Source organism: Xiphophorus couchianus, chromosome 2, assembly GCF_001444195.1.
Source record: "Xiphophorus couchianus chromosome 2, X_couchianus-1.0, whole genome shotgun sequence".
NCBI lineage: Eukaryota > Metazoa > Chordata > Actinopteri > Cyprinodontiformes > Poeciliidae > Xiphophorus > Xiphophorus couchianus.
In genome coordinates, this window is record NC_040229.1 from 33,013,713 (window position 1) to 33,034,295 (window position 20,583).

The following is a 20,583-nucleotide window of genomic DNA, read 5'->3' on the forward strand; positions in this document are numbered from 1 at the left end:
AGATTTGTGCACGTTTGTAATGGAAATGCAGTTATTGAACTGCAGCATTCTCCTTCCAGACCTGACCAGTAGCGTCAGTGGACAATCGATTGAATTGTGTCATTGACTTTGTATTCTTTAGTATTTACTTTGTGACATTAATAAGTGGCAGATCAAAAGCTCCAAACCCACAATGACTTTACACAATCCCACTTGTATGCAAAAATCTGAGAGATTACCAAAAACATGCAGGACGTAGAAATGCCAGTGACATCAGTAAGGGAATAACAAATTTTACTATTCTGGTTGAAATCTGTCCTAAATGATTTTATTTATTTTTTTCTTTTCATTTTTGAGATGTGATCTATCACTCTTAGTGTGGTCGATTGTCAACTTGAGCCATGCCACCAAAAAATGGGTTCAACCTTGTTTGATGTGACTCGAAATCCATATATAGTCAATAAAGTTCCTGCAGGGCTTTGAATCTGCTAGTAGATTGTTACCAGTCCCAGAGTCTGGCTTATAACTTCCGGAAGGGGGTGTTGGGTGTAGTGACGTGGGTGTGTAATGATGTTTGGTCCATTTTTGTGATACATGACCTCTGTGAATTGATTGGAGGTGAGGAAGGAGGGAGGTGTCTGGCAAGGTTTGCTCTGCTCGTAAGGACCAGTTTTCCCAAATTACAAGATCTTATTTTTTTGTTTTATCTATTTAGAGTAGATGCAGCAACATTTTTCTTTTATTGCTTTAACTATTTCACTTTTATTAATGATTCTTTGTTTTCTCCTGTAATTTTTTTGCTTTATAATTAGTCATTTTCTGTCAATTCTGGTCAAGAAAAATTAAATCAAATACATTGAGAAACAAGATTTTTTCCAATATTTTAACTGCTCATGATAAAAGCCACCACTCAGCGAGCATATAACTAACATGTATGAATATATTATCTTGAAGAATCAAACTGCAGTATCAGGTATTTTCCAGGAACACTGTTATTTTAAAACTGACATAATTAAAACTAAAAGCAGAAATGCAACAGCTCTGGAAACAATTAAGAGACCACTGCACTGAACTCAATTGAAAACCTTTTCCTTTTCCTTACACACTATAATTAAAAGGAAATGTATGTTGTTTTTCCTTGTTCTTATAAATGCATTGCTGTAAAGAAACTTAAATATTTTCTTTTGTGTTTTCCTTAAGCATGCATTTAATGGTTTTATTGACTCTAGGGGGGTGTTGAAGTTTTAAATTTTAACCAATCACTAACGTTTGTTATATGTACTGCACCAGTTTGACGCTATGAAGCTTACTGGATATTGCCTGCACTGTAAACAACCATCCTCCACTCCGAAGAGAGAAGAGCAGAGCTGAACTAGGCAGCTGTTAATGTTAATTAAGTATTTGGAAGCGTGACCAACAAGTACCGAATCGCTTACTTCACTTCCAATGCTGCCATTGATAAAACTACAGGCAGACTACAATTCTAAAACAGCACAGAAAATCAACAACAATGTTCACAACTTCTCTTTCTGTTTTCTGAGTTAAATAAAATCTGCCAGAGAGAATTCAAGTGAATGGGAGAAAACCTGGGCTGCGCAGTGGCGCAGTTGGTAGAACTGTTGCCTTGCAGCAAGAAGGTCCTGGGTTCGATTCTGCATGGAGTTTGCATGCTCTCCCTGTGCATGAATGAGTTCTCTCCGGGTACTCCGGCTTCCTCCCATGGTCCAAAAACATGACTGTCAGGTTAATTGGTCTCTCTAAAATTCTCCCTAGGTGTGTGTGAGTGTACATGGTTGTGTGTCCTCTCTGTTTCTGTGTTGCTCTGCGACAGACAGGCGACCTGTCCAGGGTGACCCCGCCTCTCGCCCGGAACGTTAGCTGGAGATAGACACCAGCACCTCCTGACCCCTCTAAGGGACAAGGGTGTTAGAAAATGGATGGATGGGAGAAAGCCCAGATTGTGCTAGAATCTAGATTTTTTTTTTCCAAGTGGAATTGCATAAGGAGGCAAGACCAGGCACAGAGTTTTTTTAAACAGATTGGGCAATGTACTCAGTTACAACACTGTTTTAAAAATGTTAGTTTTTTAAAATTTTCTAACTTTTTAACATATATTGGAAGCATAAACATTAAATATGGAAAAAAAAATCAAATATCACACCTGTGACCAACAATCTATACTCAATCTGACAAAGAATAAGATACCAACAAAAGAAGGTATCTTTAGGCACTTGAGAAGTACATTTATCAATACCTTAGATCATGTGTGTCAAACCCATTTTCATTTTGGGCCATAACAAGATGATAACAAATGTCCTCATGGGCTGGTTATGGCAGAATTTGTTGATTTTTATTTATTGATAAAAACCAAAATGTTCAAATGTTAACCGATAGCTGTCTCTGCTTTTAAAATTAAATAATATTGAATTTTACAATATTTGCGCTTATATCTAAATGTAATTTCTTGTTACTCGCCACATCAAACACAGAATCAGGCTGAGGTAGAAGTGTCGTAAAAGTGAAAAATACTGCCACCTGCAGGTGTGAGTTAGCAGTCACTTAAATCCAATGTTTTTGAAATTTTTTTCGTAAAATAAACAATGTTGATGCAATGCAAAATCAACAATCTGTTGATTTTGCATGAATTTTTGCAATCATGGAATTGCAAAAAACTGAAGTGGCCAGTTTATGTAATTTGGAGTCTGGAGTCGAGAGGACCACATAAAAAGCTGCCGAGGGTAATAAATGTAGTAAATTGTAGTAAATGAGACAAATCTGGTCATATTACACAGGTGTTTTCCCTGAAGTAAACGTCCATTTGAGGATAATTGGAGGGTTTTGCTGACAAATTCAAGCATAACACATCTACCTGACAGAACCGCCCACCAGGAAAAATTGACCTCACTGCCTTCTGAAAGCTGCTTTATTCGTGTTGAGCCTGCAGTCAGGAGAGGAGAGAGAGGAAAAGTCTTGAAGAAAGAGTCTGTAAAGTGCAACCCTGAGCTGGAGCTCCGAGTTTCCTAGCAACATGTTCTGCAAAATAAACCTAACTCTCAACAATCTGTTTTTTTATTTGCTGTGAGTTTGTCTTTCTTTTCAGTCAGGCTAAATTCTCTGTTCTGTATTTCTAATTGAACAGGTTCCTGTTAGTGGGAATAATCCCCTAAAACTCACCAGCCAACAGACATCTTTCACTCCGTCCATTTGAACAGCATCTGGTGAACCATTTGCATGTCTTTTTTTTCACTGTAATCTCTCTCTGCCTCAGACCTGTTGAATGTTAAAGCTCACAGCTCTGTCACTCCTTAAAAAAAGCCAAAAGAAGACAAAAGTGTGAATGCATAATTAATGTAGTGAAGCTGCATTTTTAATTGTTGCTGCTCTTCAAAGTTGCTCCGTGGCATTGTCTCTTGTTTCAGGCCGGCTGCTTCCGAAGGCAGAACTTCATTCGTGTCTTTTTAGGACTGGAGCACTGCCGAAGCACCGTGAGACAACGCTCCAAGCTCGCCTTTTTTTCTCAGGGTGTCTGCCTGTACAATGGACTTCTTTAGCTGCCACACAAAAGAGGCTGGTGAAGGAGAAAAGAAACACCCAAATTCAATGGCATTCCTCTCCACAATGCACTCTGAGAACATGTGCCTCTCCCTCTTTCACTCTCCCTCTATTTCCCTTTAGTACTCTGTGATGTTTTGGGATGATGTTAGAGAATCAGGAAGTGGTATATTCTTGCATCAAAATAAAACAACCTTACGAATGTGTGCGAGTGTCCTTTAAGCCCCCTGTATAGCACTTTTAGACTGCATGAATCTTAGTGATGCAAAAACATGTTTACCTATAACTGAAAATAAAGTTTGCTTTTGAAAAAATTCAAATAAGCACTATGTACGGATTAAATAAAATAAAAATATTCGAAGTATTCCAAATAAAGTTACACTATTCTGTCATTTAAACGGAATATATCGTGCAAAATCAAAATAAATTATTGTGTACTTTGAGGAGCACGGATATCTTAGTTGCTGCATGGATATCTTTATATTCTTTTTGAGTTATATTTCTCAGTCTGTTCATTTTTCTCTATTACATTTTTTTGTCTATGCTAAACAAGGTCATGTACTTCCAGTTAACCAATTTTGTGATCAGTGATCTCGTAGTTCAGTTCTGTCAAAATTGCAGATAGACATGACAAAATGTTTGGTTCTAGCGTGTGTTAACTCACACTATTTCTTACATCACCCCCTGACATCAGGGCTTCTTCGAAGTGTCTGGTTAAATTGTATTTTTCTCAGAAGAACCCACATCAGTGGGGAAAGAATGCTTCAACAACCTCCATCAATATCGAGTAATTTAATGAAAGATTTCATCTAAATGAGGGGTTTGTTCCTTCTCTCTATAGAAGCGATGGAACCAGCAAAGCTTTAAGCTAAAAATAACACTATCATGGCAACAAAGCTTGTTTTAGACATATAGTCACACAGGCCAACCAGAAACCTTGGGTGACTAAGGAGGTTTATACAAGATTGAGGGAACAAAAGGCTCTGGTGATGCAACAAAATCTGGTGATGCGACTGCACTTCGATCAGAGAGGGCCAATCTAAATTCTGTCATTAGGGCAGCAAAACATGCCTATCGCCCAAGAAACCCATTATCACATGTTTTAATGACACATATATATAATGTTGGTTTTCAATGAATCATTGAACCCATAGTTTCATACAAAAGATGTCCTACTGAAATGGATTAAAAAGCAAATAAACCAACTTCAAAAACAGCATGCTTTTCAAAGTGAAGCAGTAGTTTAAAGAGTTGTAAATGTAGCCCATCCAGGATGTTGTTCAGTCTGATGAGCTAACACTGGCAGTAGTGAGTTGGGAGCAACAAGTTGAGGGGTTTTGCTCAACTATTGTTAGGTTGCACATTCAGCCTCACTTCATCCTGGCAAAAAGCTTACCATTCCAATGCTTTTGATTAGCACGAAGAGCCACAGCTAAGAAGCTACCAAGACCTTTTCTTACAGCCTCAGGCTAATCCTCCTGCCCCAAATATCTGAGCTGGTTTTACAAAAAAAGCAAGACCCCTTTTTTCTTCCACAGTCCATCCTCCGTTGCTTCAAGCTCCACCTTCTTTTCTGTTGTTTATGTCCTCCAGGGAGAAAAAGGAAGGTTTTTTGTAGTGGGTGATAGTGTCACGCAGAAACAAGACCAGAGGCTACCAGTCGTCAAATGGAAGCTCTATTTAAGGCCTTTTACTGCACTCACTTTGCTCATGTCGACACAGGGAAAAGGGGGAAACTCTTATATTTACACATAAAAAGCCTGTAGACAGCGGACATGAAAGCCGACTCTTTACATCAGACACAATTGACTCTCACAGCCAAAGTTCCTTTGAAAGTGGAAGGGATTTTTTTTTGGCTTCAACTGAATCAGACCCTCAGGAAGTTTGAAACAAACTGCTTTTTCCGCAAGATGAGTCAGTCTTTTTATAGATAACTGAAGTGAACATATGAAGATTGTAAATTGTCAGATAATTCAGGATTTCTATGAGATAATTTTTTAAATAGATCTAAACATTTACTCACCTAATTTTATGTGCTCTCTGGATCTAAAGGCTTTAAAAAGAGCTCATTTTATAACTTGTCAGAAAACCCAAGTAAACCATTTGTTTTTAGGAAAGTTTCCATTTATTTTACTTAAAATAAAAATTAAAACAAAACACTCAAGCCAAAAGGGAGGTGGGGTTGTTGTGGAGAAAAACAAAAAACACATGAATAACCCAACAATGAATGGATATTGTTGTTGGTGTTACTGCTCTTATTGGAGTTGGATTCCGGCCAAAGGAAGTGGAGCATAAGGAAAAGGAGACTAGTGTCATGGCCATGACTAAAAGACCAAAAAACCCTATCAGTTGAAGCAGTCATAAATTTTCAAAGAACATGTCTTCACATATTGCTCGATGTTTTTCCAGTCTTCTGTCATCATGAAGAAAGATAAAACATTAGTCTGGGTACCTATGTAATTCCCAACATCACCCCCCCCCCACTACCCTCGCAACCTGGTACCCCAGAAGAATGAGATGGCAAGGAATCTTGGTAGGCAGTAATGTGAGAATGATTCAAAATGAAAAATTGGGGCACCAAGGAGTGTTCCTCTGGACCACCCATTTGATGAGGTACTGCCATCCACAAACCCGCCGACGGGAGTCTACGATTCATTTTATGTCGTAAGCTACCCAGCTGTCGATTCATAAAATTAATCGACACCCGTCCCTCAATATCCCGGGTGGGTGGAGGTGTCTCAGAAGGGGGGCACAATGTGCTGGTATGAACAGGCTTGATCTGGGAAACAGAAGTCCAGTGAGAAAATTGACTGTGATGTGGGACCAGGGTCATTTGGAGATGGCTAAGTATTGAAGGAGTCCGGCTAGAGGTCTATGGGAGGTTTTGTTATGGGTGCAATTGGGATAGACGAGAACATACTCTTTAAAATTGTTGTGGAGAAAAGACAGTTGGCGATGGTGTGGCTGATGGCAGGATGTGTGGAAAACTTGGCTCAATGGATCCAATAGATGAAATGGCCTCTGACAGAGGTGGGGGACGTAAGTTCTGTGCCGAATGTGCAACTAGGAAGACGGATGGGAATAGGAGTATAGTCTTAGTCTTTGGGGGAGAACTGTTGAGAATCTGGCTTCTGGTTTGATATTCTTGGAACCTTGGCAATAAGAAATGCATAGATTAAAGAGAGAGAAAAACAAGGACCAACAAGACTGACCAGAGTTAAGTCGTTTGGCTGATTTTTCATCAGAACCAACATGGAATGTTCAGCACTCTCCAACCAGTGCCGCTTTTCCTCTATAGCAAGAGGTTCCCCCACATTGTCATTACATTCAGCAGAGGAAAGTCTGCGGGAAAAGAAAGCACAAGGGCAAAGTTTTTCATTAGAACCTGAATGTTGGGAGAGGACAGTGCCAACCCCCATTTCAGAATGTGACGAACTCTTTCTGGGGGTTGGGCTGTATGACAATGGGTGTTTGGGAGAAGCTTTTCTTGAGTTTGAGGAAAGCTGGATTTTTTTGGGTGAGCAGGAGAAAGGAACCTGGAAGTAAAGGCTTTTAATGGGGTTGCGGTTTGACTGTAATTTCTGATGAAGTGATGATGGAAGTTGGCAAATCCTAGGAATATTTGTAGCTGTTTGCAAGTTTGTAGGGTAGGCCAGTCAAGGACTGCTTTGACCTTCTCTGGATCTGTGAAAACATGTTCACCCTCAAGGATGTAGCCCAGGAATGGTACAGATGATTTGTGGAACTCACAATTCTCTGCCTTTGAAAGACTAGGCAGACATGTTTTTGGTGTTCAGCCATAGATTTGGAGTAGTTTAGGATATTGTTTAAATAAACAAATACAGGAACGTTCAGGAAGTCGCAGAGGATATTGTGATGCCACAAGGTTAATTTCGCTGATTTTACTCGTGTGTTTGAAGAGGAAAATAAAAATTTCCACAGCACTCCGATGTAAAGATGTAAAACAAAAATGTATTCCTTCGTTTTTTCCACCATCCTTTACAAGAGCAACCAAATTCCTAAAAACCTCCACAAAACAAAACTACGGTTGAAAAACCGTGTAGCTCTCTCAATTTTACTTGCAGCACCTTTCCTTCTCTCTGCTCTCCTCTAACCTTCGTTAAGGCTCCAGCGCGGCACACCTCATTAACATAAATTACAAAATGGCCAATTAAGTTGTAAAGCATACAAACTTAAAATTAAACACTTATTCACAATAAAACATTATGAAATTAGCTACATGCAATATAATAATGATACCTAAACCTCAACAAATGCACTTATTAAATTACTAATTAAACAAATAAGTTTTAACAGTAACTGAATATTTTGTACATTAACTTGGCCTCCACAGATATCATTGACAAGGGCTTTGAAGACTGCAGGAGTGCTACAGTTGAGCTGCAATTCCTTGGCTCCCTCTGGTGGGAAACTGCAAGAAGTGGACAGACAAAACAGTGCACTGCAAAACACCACACAGAACCCAAAACCCTGGCTTTCTAACAACTTAAAACTTTTTCATTGTAAACTTATGATATAGCATATTACATGCTCATCGAGGAGTGAATGCTGCAAGTCATTGATTTAATGGAATCTGTTGGGTTTCCTTAGATAACTTTTGGACCATTTCAGTAAGAAACAGAATTTGCCTGCATTTTTCATCACTGGGTTTAAATTGGGGTCTATGTATTTGAGTTTTAATTTGCCTTTATGGTTAGATTTAATTGACTTATTTTTGTAAATGACATTAAGAAGACAAGTGTTTTGAATTTGCACTATTGAAATAAATTGAACTGAATGGATTTGGCAGATAAACTACACCTCCTCTCCACTCAGTTGAGCTCCAGAGTGTACATGTTACTCTGTATAGTGGGTGACCTGAATAAGGATGGACTTTCCAAGGTTACTGGTAACCTGTCCAGGGTGCCACTGCCTCTCACCCGAAATGTCTCGCTGGAGATAGACACCAGCATCCCTCCCAGCCCCACTAGGCACAAGGGTTTAAAAAAATGGATGGATGGAAGGAAATATAAAGAACACTATTTAGTGGAGTTCAATTACATTTCAAGTGTCTTAATAACCACAAAAGCAGATCAAATACAGGATAAATAAAATAGAAATCTTGTTTACCGATGACATTTGACAAACTGTGTGAACAATGTATGACAAAAACACAGCAAACTAAATAACTGGGCAGGAGAGAAGAGCTGCTAATGGATAATGAAATAAGAGGACACTTCCTTACTACAAAGCAAAGAACAAAACTTGATAACACTTTTTTTAAAAATATTTTTGTAGCTCTATAAAGCTTTATTGACAGTCACCAGACAAGAAACAGGCCACAAATATTAAGAAAAGTAATATTATAGATATTTGCCAAGAACTTTAGAATCGAATACAGAATAAATACAATGATTATTTGCAAATGTATACTGATGGTTCGAAAGATCCAAAAAATGAAGTACTAGTATAGCAGTAGTGATTCCTGATTTAAAGATTAATACTTTAAAAAGAACATTCAATTATCTGAGTATGCAGTAGAATGATGTGCTTAATATAAGCTTTAGAATGGGTGGAGGATACTAATATCAGTAAAATAATAGTTTGTAGTGATTCATTATCTGCATTGTTGAGTATTGAAAAGGGAAGTTCAAATAATCATCAAAATATATTATATGAGGTTATGGAATAGACTTAGATAGAATATGTGAACAAAACAAAAATCTAATATTATTTTGGACTCCTGCTCATTTTGGGTAATGAAAGAGCAGATTGGTTGGCTAAGGAAGCTGTTAAAAAAGAAGATATTGATATGCCAATAAAGTTATCTAAATCTGAAGGCAAAACTATAGTTTGGAAAAAAAGTAAGAAGTTATGGAAAATTTGGTGGGATAATGAAATTGATGGAAGGCATTTATATAGGATGCAAAATATGGTTGATGTTGTAAGGATAAGAGGAATAAACAGGAGGGAGGAGATAATTATAAATAGAATAAGTACTGAACACAGTTTTTTGAATGGCACTCTTAAAGATGGGGAAACATCTAACTGGCTTATGTAATTGGTGTGATACTACAGAAACGATGGAACATGTTTCTATTAGCTGTCGGAAATATGTGAATCAGCATTGCTTGATTGTTTCATGCATGTTTGAAAAATCCTTGAATTTCCCATACAGCTGTGCAAAACACTTGAGGGAACTGCTGTCTTTGAGCTACAGCTTCCACGTTTCTGAGCTTCCATCTCACAGAGCAAGGTTGGAGAAGTGTCTTGTCCAAAGACACAACATGGACAGAGTGGGGTTTCAACTGCCAACCCACTGGTTAAACAATGAACTCCTACTTCCTGAGCAAGCATAGTGTGCATAGTGTCACAAATCAAGCTTTATGATTTTACATGGCTGCAATTTGTTGATTTACTTTAGGCTTTCAGACACACAGAACCCACATTCTATTGCTATTTTTATATGAGCTTTTAACAGGAAACCTGCCTTCAACCCTGTAACAATTAATACATGTGACTATACAAGAAAGTTTGCTTGTACAGAAAATATAAATTGATTTGAAATTAAACTGCCTATCTCACGTTGAAGTAATTATCTATGTTCTTTAAATCTTTATATGTTGATTCAAATTAGTAAAAATGAAATTTTAAAATGTAAATCATTAAAAGGGTATACTTGGACATAAAGTGCTAAGTGTTGCTGTTAGAAAATTTGAGGAACTGTATGTGAACACTAATACCACTTTGTTCTGTTTACTGTGAGAACTGACTTTTCAACCCTAAATGTTGTTCCTGGTCAAACATGTGTTATCCTTTGGGAGCCTGACAGCCTGGGCTTGGAGGTCTCCACTTCCTTCCTTTGCATGATTTTTAAAACGTCTAAAAATATGCGGACAAGCGGATGTTTCTGTTATGTTACATAAGCTTGTAGGATTAAATGTTACGAATGAGAGGTTCCACAGAAATTTTCTGGAAGTTGTTTCTTTTAAAATAAACAGTCTTTATGGAATGGAATAGTTTCCTGGAACTGCTTCACAAAGGGAGATTTATGCAGTTTAATATTCTGATCACTTTTTAATATACTTGAGAGAAATGTCATCAGCTTCTCAGGAATGTCCCTTCCTTCCAAAAGCCAATATCAATAAAAAAAGAAGTCACTCATTCAAACTGTCACACTGAGTGAAAGAGCAACACAGTTAAAGTCTTCTCTCTTCACCATATCTTTTTTCCTCATTCCTTCCCAGAGCAGGATTTGTTTTGTAGTAGCGCTGTATGATAATTTTGTCTATAAACAAAACCAGAGATGTGGTGGAGTGTTAGAAATAAGAGACTAGAAACGTTAAATTAGGAAAGTTTTGTTATTTCTTACATGAGAGATTAGGACGTCCCATGGCTAATCTTCACTTTCATTTATCCCTTAAAGTGATCCAAGACTAGTTGAACATGTTGGGCTAAATATGTTGTAATTTTTTAATTAACTAAAAAATTGCTGTTTGTGATACACCAAAACTCATAATTACTTTACAAATGCATATCTTTTGTTACATATTTTAACCCATGGAGGTCATCATTTTTCACAGATGGGTTGATGACGTCATTAGGTCCGTCCTGTATTGGGATCTACAGAGTAAACACATGACGGCTAACTTTACCTGATTTGTTGTTTATCATGTTGTGTTTACTGGTGTAATTTTAGATAATGCCACACAGGTCACTATTGGCTGTAATAAAAAAAACAAAAAAACTGTGAGATGATTATGGATAGCTACCCACATAAAAAAGAGAGAGAAGTGCTCAGTGGGAGAGAGCCAGAGCCAAAAACAACTTCCGAAGGACCTACATTTGTGACCTGAACATTTCTCTTCAGAAGACTTTGAGTCAACTAACAAAGGCTCTAACATTCACAAGCTAAAAACAAACGCCATGCTGGCAGTAGTACACCCTTCTGTCTAATATCTAGTTACCCATCTTTGATTGAAATTGAATTATTTTTTTCGTTTTGCTTAGTCACCTAACTCTGGCATAGTCTATAGTAAAACAGAAGGTCAAATGAAAGAAAAATGTTTGTTTCCTCTCAGGCTGGCATAGGAGGATTTGTTTGAGCTTTCTCCTGTTTTAGAATTTCTAAGCCTGTCTTCTACTTTTAGTCTCTCTAGCTCTGATATATTTGCTATTTGACAGGATAAATTATTAGTGGGAGAAGGATTTCTATGTTGCTCATTTAAGTCTTTCTCAGCTGCGTTAAAGTGTGTTTGATCCTATTTGTCCAGAAACATGTGCACCATTTCCCCTCACATGGAACCAAAGGACAGTAGCTGATTACATAATGGAATCCAATACTCAGGCATGCAAATGTCTGTATGTGGATGTAATGTTTTTGCACCTAAATTAACTAGTTATATGTTCCTCCATATTAGAAATATAGAGGAACATATTACTAATAATTTCAAAACTTATTGTAACTTAATTTATATTTGCTGGAACGTTTGTGGGCAATGATAACTTCAAGGAATGTTTGTGGCTTCAGGATGTATATGTTCCAGGCTTACAAACCTCCTATTGATTCCAGATTTTTTATTTGATTTTTTTGAATATAGCTACTGTCTGTATGCACTTATGCCATTTTTTCAGCCTTTTATGAAAAGGTCTTTCTTTTTGGTTATTGGTACCATTTCTGCTGTGGTACATTGCACAGCACATTAAAAGCACATTTGTCCTTTATTAAAAACACTTTTAAAAGCATGTAATTTACCTTTGCACTTTAAACATTGACAATAATCATTTGCACAAAGCAAGTTTTCATTATTTTTTTAATTTTTTTTTGTGATTATTTTAATAATTAGCATGTAGCCTTTTCCTCCAGGCTCTGCACAGCTGCTCCTTGTTTAGTAGTGTGATGGTTGCTTACAAGGCAAATAGAATTATTACTTGGAAATGCTGACCATGGAATGGATGATCTGTTCTCAACCAGAAAAACTTAAAGCAGAAACTTAAGTTTCATGTTATTCCAGATAAAGAGGTTACACTTTAGGAACTGCTGTGCTGATAATAAATCTAACAATCTCTATAAAATTTATTTCAAAATAATAGAAAAGAATAACTACAATAAATACCAGCAACAGCAGCCCTTTTCATAGAAATTGTTGGGTTATTCCTCTCTTACTCTGAATTCATCTAAGCCATGCTAATTAACCTTTATAATAATGTCAGATATTCATGACAGTAAGAATTCACACTCTACTTCTATGTTTTATTCTATATTACTGATATACAAAATTATCTGTAATATCAGACATCGAGCTCTAGAAGGCAATATTTTTACTTTGGCAACATTTCTGCCCTCTTTTTGAAAATTTAACAGTGCAGCGCAATTCCCTCCTCAGAGTGAACTACTGTCTGTATATTTTCAAATTGGAGTTTGCCTGTTCTGCAGGAATGAATTGGTAAGCAAATCCCCTTGTTTGGTATTATAAAATTGAGACTAACATCGCAAAGTAGAAAAAAATTACATCCAATAAAGTAGACAACAACGAAAAAAACAAAAAACAACTCCCATCTCGATCCATAAACTCAAACCACCTAAAGAGCAAAACATGGTGAGTCATATATGACCTGAAATAAGATCAATAAAAATAGAAACATTTGCTTGAAAAACATTTTAGGGTAGTAGTTCATTATTAAAATATACATTTGTTCCTTTGGGCTTTTTGGGGCAAATATTTCTTAAGGATGATTGGAGTTTCTTTTCAAAGTAATTCACACTTCTCATCCCATTTGATCTTGCCTGCCACTGGTTTGTCATGCTGTGGCAGGCAAGATCCACAGCGTGACAAACCTGTCATGCTGTGGACTTGGCAGGTGGGCTTTGTCTTGAGGTGCTCAATCCTTTAATTATTACAACTGAGGAAATGCAGAGAGAGTGAGGGAGGGAACTTTCTGTTCAGAGGTTTATCGTTGTCTAAGTTTAGATCTTGGCTCACAGACGGTGTCTCAAGTAACAAGGCTAGAGACTCACTACAGCGACTCCACATTCCAGATGGAAACACAGCCACACGGAGAGCTAAACGGAGACAAGCACGGAAAAATTGCGAGTCAGAAAAAGGGAGAGGCAGCATAAGGTTTATTCATGCACTGTCCTGTAACTGGATATTTTACACAGAAGACACACATTAACTCACCGAGCACAACATAGAATAGTTGCTCTGAGACGTCTTCCTGGTGGGTTTATGTCTCTGTTCTGCCTAAACTATGACAGAGGAAGCAAACTCAGAACCTCAGCAGTCATCAGCCTCTGGGTCCACTCAACATTTTCTACGAGATGTCATCTTTCATGGCAAGTTTAGGGTGAGTATCATCTTAAATAGTAAGAACATGCAGAAGACAAAATAAATTGCTCTGATAGTACGTTAACAGGTCAATGTTTCTTTTTTGTTATTTTACTTGTTTGATTCAAAATGTCCTTGTCTTACAAATATAGATCTGGCCAAAAAATATTAATGATGCAACTCTTTCAGGAGATAAGAAATACAATATATTTCCAGATGATGAGAGAGATCCTTCCTTTGAAGTACCTAGCCTTATTTTTTAATTTGGATTTATTTTTGATAGGTATTGATTCCCAGTCAACTTTCAATATTTCATAGACAGTGTTGGTTCTACTGAGAGCCACTGCTGCAGCCTCAGAGATTTTGTTGTTCTGTTGACATTCGACCTCACGTTTCAAATACCTGCAGCCAACACACCATTCTTGACAGTCTATACAAAACCCCCCAAAAACTGGATTACCGCTGCAGCTACAGTCAGAGAGATCTACTAATAGGAGGACCACAGTCCTTTTATCATTTAAAAAAATGAAGCACAAAGCTCATGCTGTTTCTAAAATGGTTTGTTTTGGACTAAATATAAAAATGTGACTATTTTTGGCCATCTGTGATTTCCTACAGTGTCACCAAAGGAGTTCCGACAGACTACTGTATTTGACTGAGAGATGAAAATAGTTTTGGTTTCCTTATTAAGTCCATAGAGTTTAAAAATGACCGTTTGGGCATCCCTTATATAGCAGGTCAAATCAACGGAATATTGAGAGTATCCACTAGATGAAACTAAAGTCTGAACGATTGGATGAAGTTGTTTTAAAAGTTTCTGATGCTTGGCTTTCCTCTGTGTGCTCTGGTTTCCTCCCACTGTATGGAAACCTGTAAGGTGACGGCTTAGTTAGTTCAAACTGACTTTACGGGTGAGCATAGGAATGCATGGTTATTTGTCTGTGTCCCATACAGTGTCTTGAAAATGTGTTCATACTCCTGGACCCTTTCTCCATTTTGTTGTGCAAAAAAAATGATGCCTTGCTTTTAAACATTTTTACAGTTAAACATTACAGTTGCAACTTTAGAGATACTGGATTCTGAAATTTTTCCCCCCATTTTCCTTTGCAAAATATCACAGGTCTTATCAGAGTGTCTGTGAACAGTACAATTTGAAACATGTCCTCAATTTAAGGCTGGATTTTGACTGGACGTTTCTAACCCATGAATATGCACTGATCCACATCATCTTTTTGGCTGTTTATAGTTGTTGTTTTGATGGACTGTGAACCCTGGCCCCAGTTACAGGTCTTTTCTAAAAAATACTTTAATGTTTGTGATTGGAAATGTGATGAGATGCAAAAAGGTTCAATAGATGTGAAAACTTTGAAAACACTCTGTGATTTGGACTGACGCTCTCAGCTGGTTTCCCTCATTTATTGCCTGCAATTCACTGCTCAGACAGGCTCCGGTTTCCCACTGTGATGCAGGGGAAACGTTGGGCCAAAAGCACAGTGTGAAATGTGTTCATCTATTACAACCAAATTTCAAAGCAAACATCACTCTAACGGTTTGCTCAACTTTCAGTTAAACATGTTACATGTGTCTTAAAGGTGGTCTGTTTCATTCATTGCAATTTCTAGTTGCCTATATGGTATGTGCTCTACTCTTTATTTTCAAAATTGTTTGGGAATTTTGAAAATTAAGATCATGTTTTGATTTTATGTGTGAGAATAAAATCATCACAAATCTTGCTTTTTTATTGAGGAGGATGTGTGATGATTTTACTGTTATATCACTGTCCACTTTCACAAAACATCAGTCATGAGCCAATAATGACAAGTCGCCTCTGAGCTCCTTCTGGCCTTCAAAAATAACAAGTGGATAAATTAAACAGAACAGGTTGTTAAACCATCACAGGCTACAGAGAACATGCAACCATACACACACATGCACGCACACACCCCTACCTCAGTGTATTTAGAGAGACCAGTTAACCTAATGGTCATGTTTCTGGGCTGTGGGAAGAAGCCGGAGTATTCAGCGAGAACCCAACGATGAACATTGAGAACATGCAAACTCCATGCAGATTTAACCCTGGGATCATCTGGCGGCGAGGCAACAGAGTTAACCAATGGGTGAGGTGGGGGGCGTCGTTCTAAAAAACACACACACATAACAGCCACCATAGTTGCTAAAACTGACAAATAAGAACTTAAAGTTGTTTTAAATTCTTAAAGACCCCAGGTCTTTAATGACAAGTAAATAATGACAAGAGAAAAAATGGTTACACATCCGCCCAAGCAACACAGCTGAAGCACATAACAGAGAAATTGCCAAAGGAAACCTCCAAACCCACTTGTTGATGTTGAGCTTATTACTAGATAAATTTGTGTACAATCACTTGAGCTAAACATCATAGCCAGCACTCTGCCTACACAGTGCAGCACAATTTCCCTTTTTACTTCCAGTTACCTACTAATCAGGGTTTCAGCGTTGAAACTGAAAAAGGTTCAAGAAGCTGTGAGCATTTTAGGTTGAAGAGATTTCTAAATGAAAATAAAATTGACAATTAACATCAAGGGTAAAAATTGTTCTAAATGTTAGATCTCAGAGTCTGAATCAATGTACCTGTCAATTAAATGACTTTCTTTTGGTGACTGAGATGCAGTCAAACTGTGAAAAATGCACAAAGAACATATGAGGATGTCTTGGGGCTCCTTGCACCAGGATGTTAGCAGCTGATACTTTTTTCCCCAGAGATAAGGGTCTGGATGGATCTCACCTTTGAATGCTATCAGATTGTTTTCTCATGGGTTTCACAGACCTGATGAACACTTTAGACTTAGAGTTGTGCACCAAGCAGTCAGTGTTAACCAGCTGCTGTCATATAGGGGTGTGGCTGGTCTTCAGATGTAGATTTATATTTAGAAATCGTAAAGTAAAAGCCAGAGGTTATGACAGCTCATAATTCACCTATATATGTCCTAGAATTTCTAGGAAGGGCCATGCCAGACATGATGGGTGCCTTCACTTATTTGGTACACAAATGATCTCCGACCTGTGGAAACCATCAATTTACATCTACTTTATCTTTAATCTAATCTGTCCATAAGAAATGTCTCTTTATAATTTAGAAGATGCAAAAAATATATATATTTGGCCAGACAGACTCAAAGCCAAACATGGGATAATTTTGAGAACCAGATTCTTTGGGTGTACAGGTTGTTTCTTTTTTCTCTAGAGTCATACAATAAAGGCTGTGATGTGACATTTAATACATTTCAAACTGTATCCGGGTTCTGAATGCTTCTTTGATTGTCTGGGTACATTTAAGTTACAGATAAAACAGCGTTGTTCCCATGTGAGTCATTACTATAGCAGTTTCTATAAACCTCAAAACTTTAGGCTAGGACTATTTTTTAGTATATATTACCAGTTTATGTTTACTAAGGAAGCTTTCCACTGCTTAATTATATTATTTTGTAAAGATATGCAGTAATGAACATATGTGGCATCCTGCCTGGATTGACTAAGACTTCACATCATTTTGTTCTACTCATGGTAGCAACCACAGGCTGCCGTGTTTTCTTTGAAGTTTCCTCTTATGCTTTCTCTGTCTGATGCTGTCTTTGAAGGAGCCAGAGTCACATCCACTCAAATGTGGATGTTGTGTCATTCAATTTTATGTTTTCATAATTGTTTTAGCAAAATATCCCGAGAAAGATAAAATGCCCAGGTGCCACTGATACACACAGCAGCTGTAGTTCATCTAGATGCATCCAGTAACTAACTAAGACATGTGGCTGAGAAAACACATTAAATAATTTTTTTAATAAAAACGTGAATAGCCTTCTTTCATTGCAGGATTTTCTCTTGATAAGCTGCCTGTCTTCTGCAGGTAAAGTACTGACTTGTCAGAACTACTTCACCAAACTCCTTTTCAAATCTACTCAGGTCCACTGTAGCAACATTTTCCTTTGACTCTGTCCTGGTTATTCCTGAAAGAATTAGACAAGGCCCAAAACTGAACAAAACAATGTTGCTTTTTTAAAGTATGTGTTTTGCCCAAAATCTCACCAAATATTTCTGTCTAGGAAAAATAATTTAGTATTCTTGAAAAAAGACTAAACTAACTTCAAGTAACTTTTCACACATGGGTGCTTGTCATAAGTAAATAATTCCTAATACTGATGGAAAAGTAATAGTTCCACTCGCAAACTATTTTAGTTATAACATAGAAAATATGTCTTGTTATGAGTAAAATAATCTGCAAATGAAACTTTTTCAGCAAAAGTAAGGAATTATTTACTTAAAGAAAACTTTTAATATTTTTCTGAAACATTACTTGCAAGTTAGTTTGTCTGTTTTAAAGTCTTTTTAAATATTTGCACAAGAATCTAGACAAAAAATCACTGTTTTTGCCGTGTGAAATCTGGTTTCTCCATCTTCTCTATCATTGTGTTTTGTGTTTGCTGATTTCAGGCTCTCAATCCAGAGGAAAGCACCAATTGCTATCATGGACTTTTCTTCCAGGATGGTCAGCGGCGTGTCGACTACATTCTCACTTACCCTGTGAGGAAGTCAGGTGGAGGGCGCTCCAGTCGACAGTCAGACCACAGTCTCACAGAGAACTTTGCTTCCCGCACGCTTGGACAAAGCAAGCAGGTCCAAGGTGCATCCACAGTGGCTGATGTGGAAATGGGATGTCTGGGAGAAACGCTTAACAGTCAAGAGGATCACAAAACATTCAGGAGGGAGGAGTTTGAGAAAAATCTGAAAGAAATGGGACTAGAGCTGGAAAAAGATGAGGAAGTGAGTTTACATTTTGACTTTTGTCACCTGCTTTTAAAAGTGTTTTGCTCTGATCTCTGTACATGCTTTACACTGGTAAAACAGTCAATACAGCTTCTATCCATCCATTTTCTGTACACCCTTGTCCCTAGTCGGGGGCCAGGAGGTTCTAGTGCCTATCCCCAGCTAACGTTCCGGGCGAGAGGCGGGGTCACCCTGGACAGGTCGCCAGTCTGTCGCAGGGCAACACAGAAACAGACGGGACACACAACCATGCACACACACACACCCAGGGAGAATTTAGAGAGACCAATTAACCTGGAAGTCATGTTTTTGGACTGTGGGAGGAAGCCAGAGTACCCGGAGAGAAGCCACACATGCACAGGGAGAACATGCAAACTCCGTGCAGAAAGACCCTGGGGCGGGAATTGAACCCAGGACCTTCTTGCTGCAAGGCAACAGCTCTACCAACTGCGCTGTCAATACAGCTTATTAAAACAAATACAGAAAAATTCCCACTGCACAATAAGCCTCATTTTAATGATGGAACAATAGGTTCACAGCAAACCAAAATGATCCAAAAGAGGTCAAAGCTCAGATAAAATAAGAAAAACTCATAAGGGCAAAAGTCAGTAGATCATGTAGAAATGCCAGAAAATATAAATGTTTCACTGAAACATCATTTCCACTAGAACCAAAACAAGTCCTATGCAACAGTGTCTCAAAGCTGAAGATTCTCTCCTCATCTGTCCTCTATAAAAATGTCAATTTAAAAAAATGAATTAATTTTGGGGGAGGTTCCACTCATGTTTAATTGATGTGCATAAACACTTCAGGGAACTTGAGGGGAATTAACAACAATAGTATGATATTATTTTTAATCTATGCTATTACCTGCCAACCAAAACACTGACCCTTTAAAAACCAAGAATAAAAAATCAAATATGGCATTATTTAGTCATGAACTTAAAAAAATTAAACATGGCTGAAATCTCATACTGTTTTTTTTTAATCTACAGTATTTTTAAAATCCAGAAAGGGTTTGTAAACTTTTATCAGTGACATAAATATGATAATAGAGAACTGTAGGAAAATGGCAGCAGCTAAAGACCCCAGAGGCGTGGTGGTGCAGGAGCTTGATGTCCAGCGGTTAGTTGTGGAAGCTGTGCCAATGATCAGCATACTGACATTAACACCCAAGGCACCTTGTAGGCTCTTGGCAAATGCAAAGAAATCCAAGCAGCTGGCAAAGAAGGAACTCAAAGTCTGAAGGGCAGTGGAATCTTGGAGACTGTAGGCCTAGAGACACAGGAGGTCGTCAATGTAAGACTGGAGGCTGATGACAACGACTGACGAACACAGGAAGCCAGTGGTGAAGGAGCTGAGTCTCTGGAGTCTGGTGTGGGCAGCAGAGGGAGGCCGAAGACCCAACTAGAGGCTCAGGAAGCTGAGGCCCATGGTGGACCTCAGAATCAGACACTTTAGCCATGAAATGATCAAAACAGAAACAAATGAAATCCAAGGTACAAAGAGATGTATGCAGTGATCTTCCTGTTATAGGAGAAAAAAAATTCTGAGTATTGTCTGCATGACGACAAGTAATCTTCTGCTTTCTGATCTGAGACAATTGGCAAGACACATGGAAAATCAAGACAAAGTCATTTTAAAATATGGTTTTTAATAATTCAACAATTTCTGCTGAGTATAGAATATGAAATTCAAACAAATTTCTTTATATGTGGCAGGCCATGATTCCTGGTTTGGGCTTTGTAAAGATTCATGCACCCTGGAACGTTCTCTGTCGAGAGGCTGAATTAATGAAGCTAAAGATGCCCACAAAAAAGGTAAGTTCAGCTGATTCCTGTAGTGATCGATCTGCAGTGGTTAATGGGAATGCTGTATGATGCTTCTGTTGACAGTTTTGGTTGTCAAATCTCAGGTTTCCAACAAC

General features: G+C 37.9%; 1 protein-coding gene across 3 annotated transcripts in view; it reads left to right on the forward strand.

Annotated features, from left to right (window-relative positions):
* The first annotated feature begins 13,474 nt into the window (after positions 1 to 13,474).
* The window catches only part of ano1b (anoctamin 1, calcium activated chloride channel b), a 44,380-nt gene continuing 37,271 nt past the window's right edge, over positions 13,475 to 20,583 (forward strand). Inside the window, exons 1-3 of one of the 3 annotated variants that reach the window (XM_027999183.1) lie at positions 13,475 to 13,878; positions 18,324 to 18,653; positions 20,378 to 20,476. In XM_027999183.1, coding sequence (XP_027854984.1) covers positions 13,783 to 13,878; positions 18,324 to 18,653; positions 20,378 to 20,476 — 525 coding nt within the window. In that variant the 5' untranslated portion in view covers positions 13,475 to 13,782. The remainder of the gene's footprint in view (positions 13,879 to 18,323; positions 18,654 to 20,377; positions 20,477 to 20,583) is intronic. The other 2 variants (XM_027999163.1, XM_027999173.1) reach the window with 2 other exon arrangements.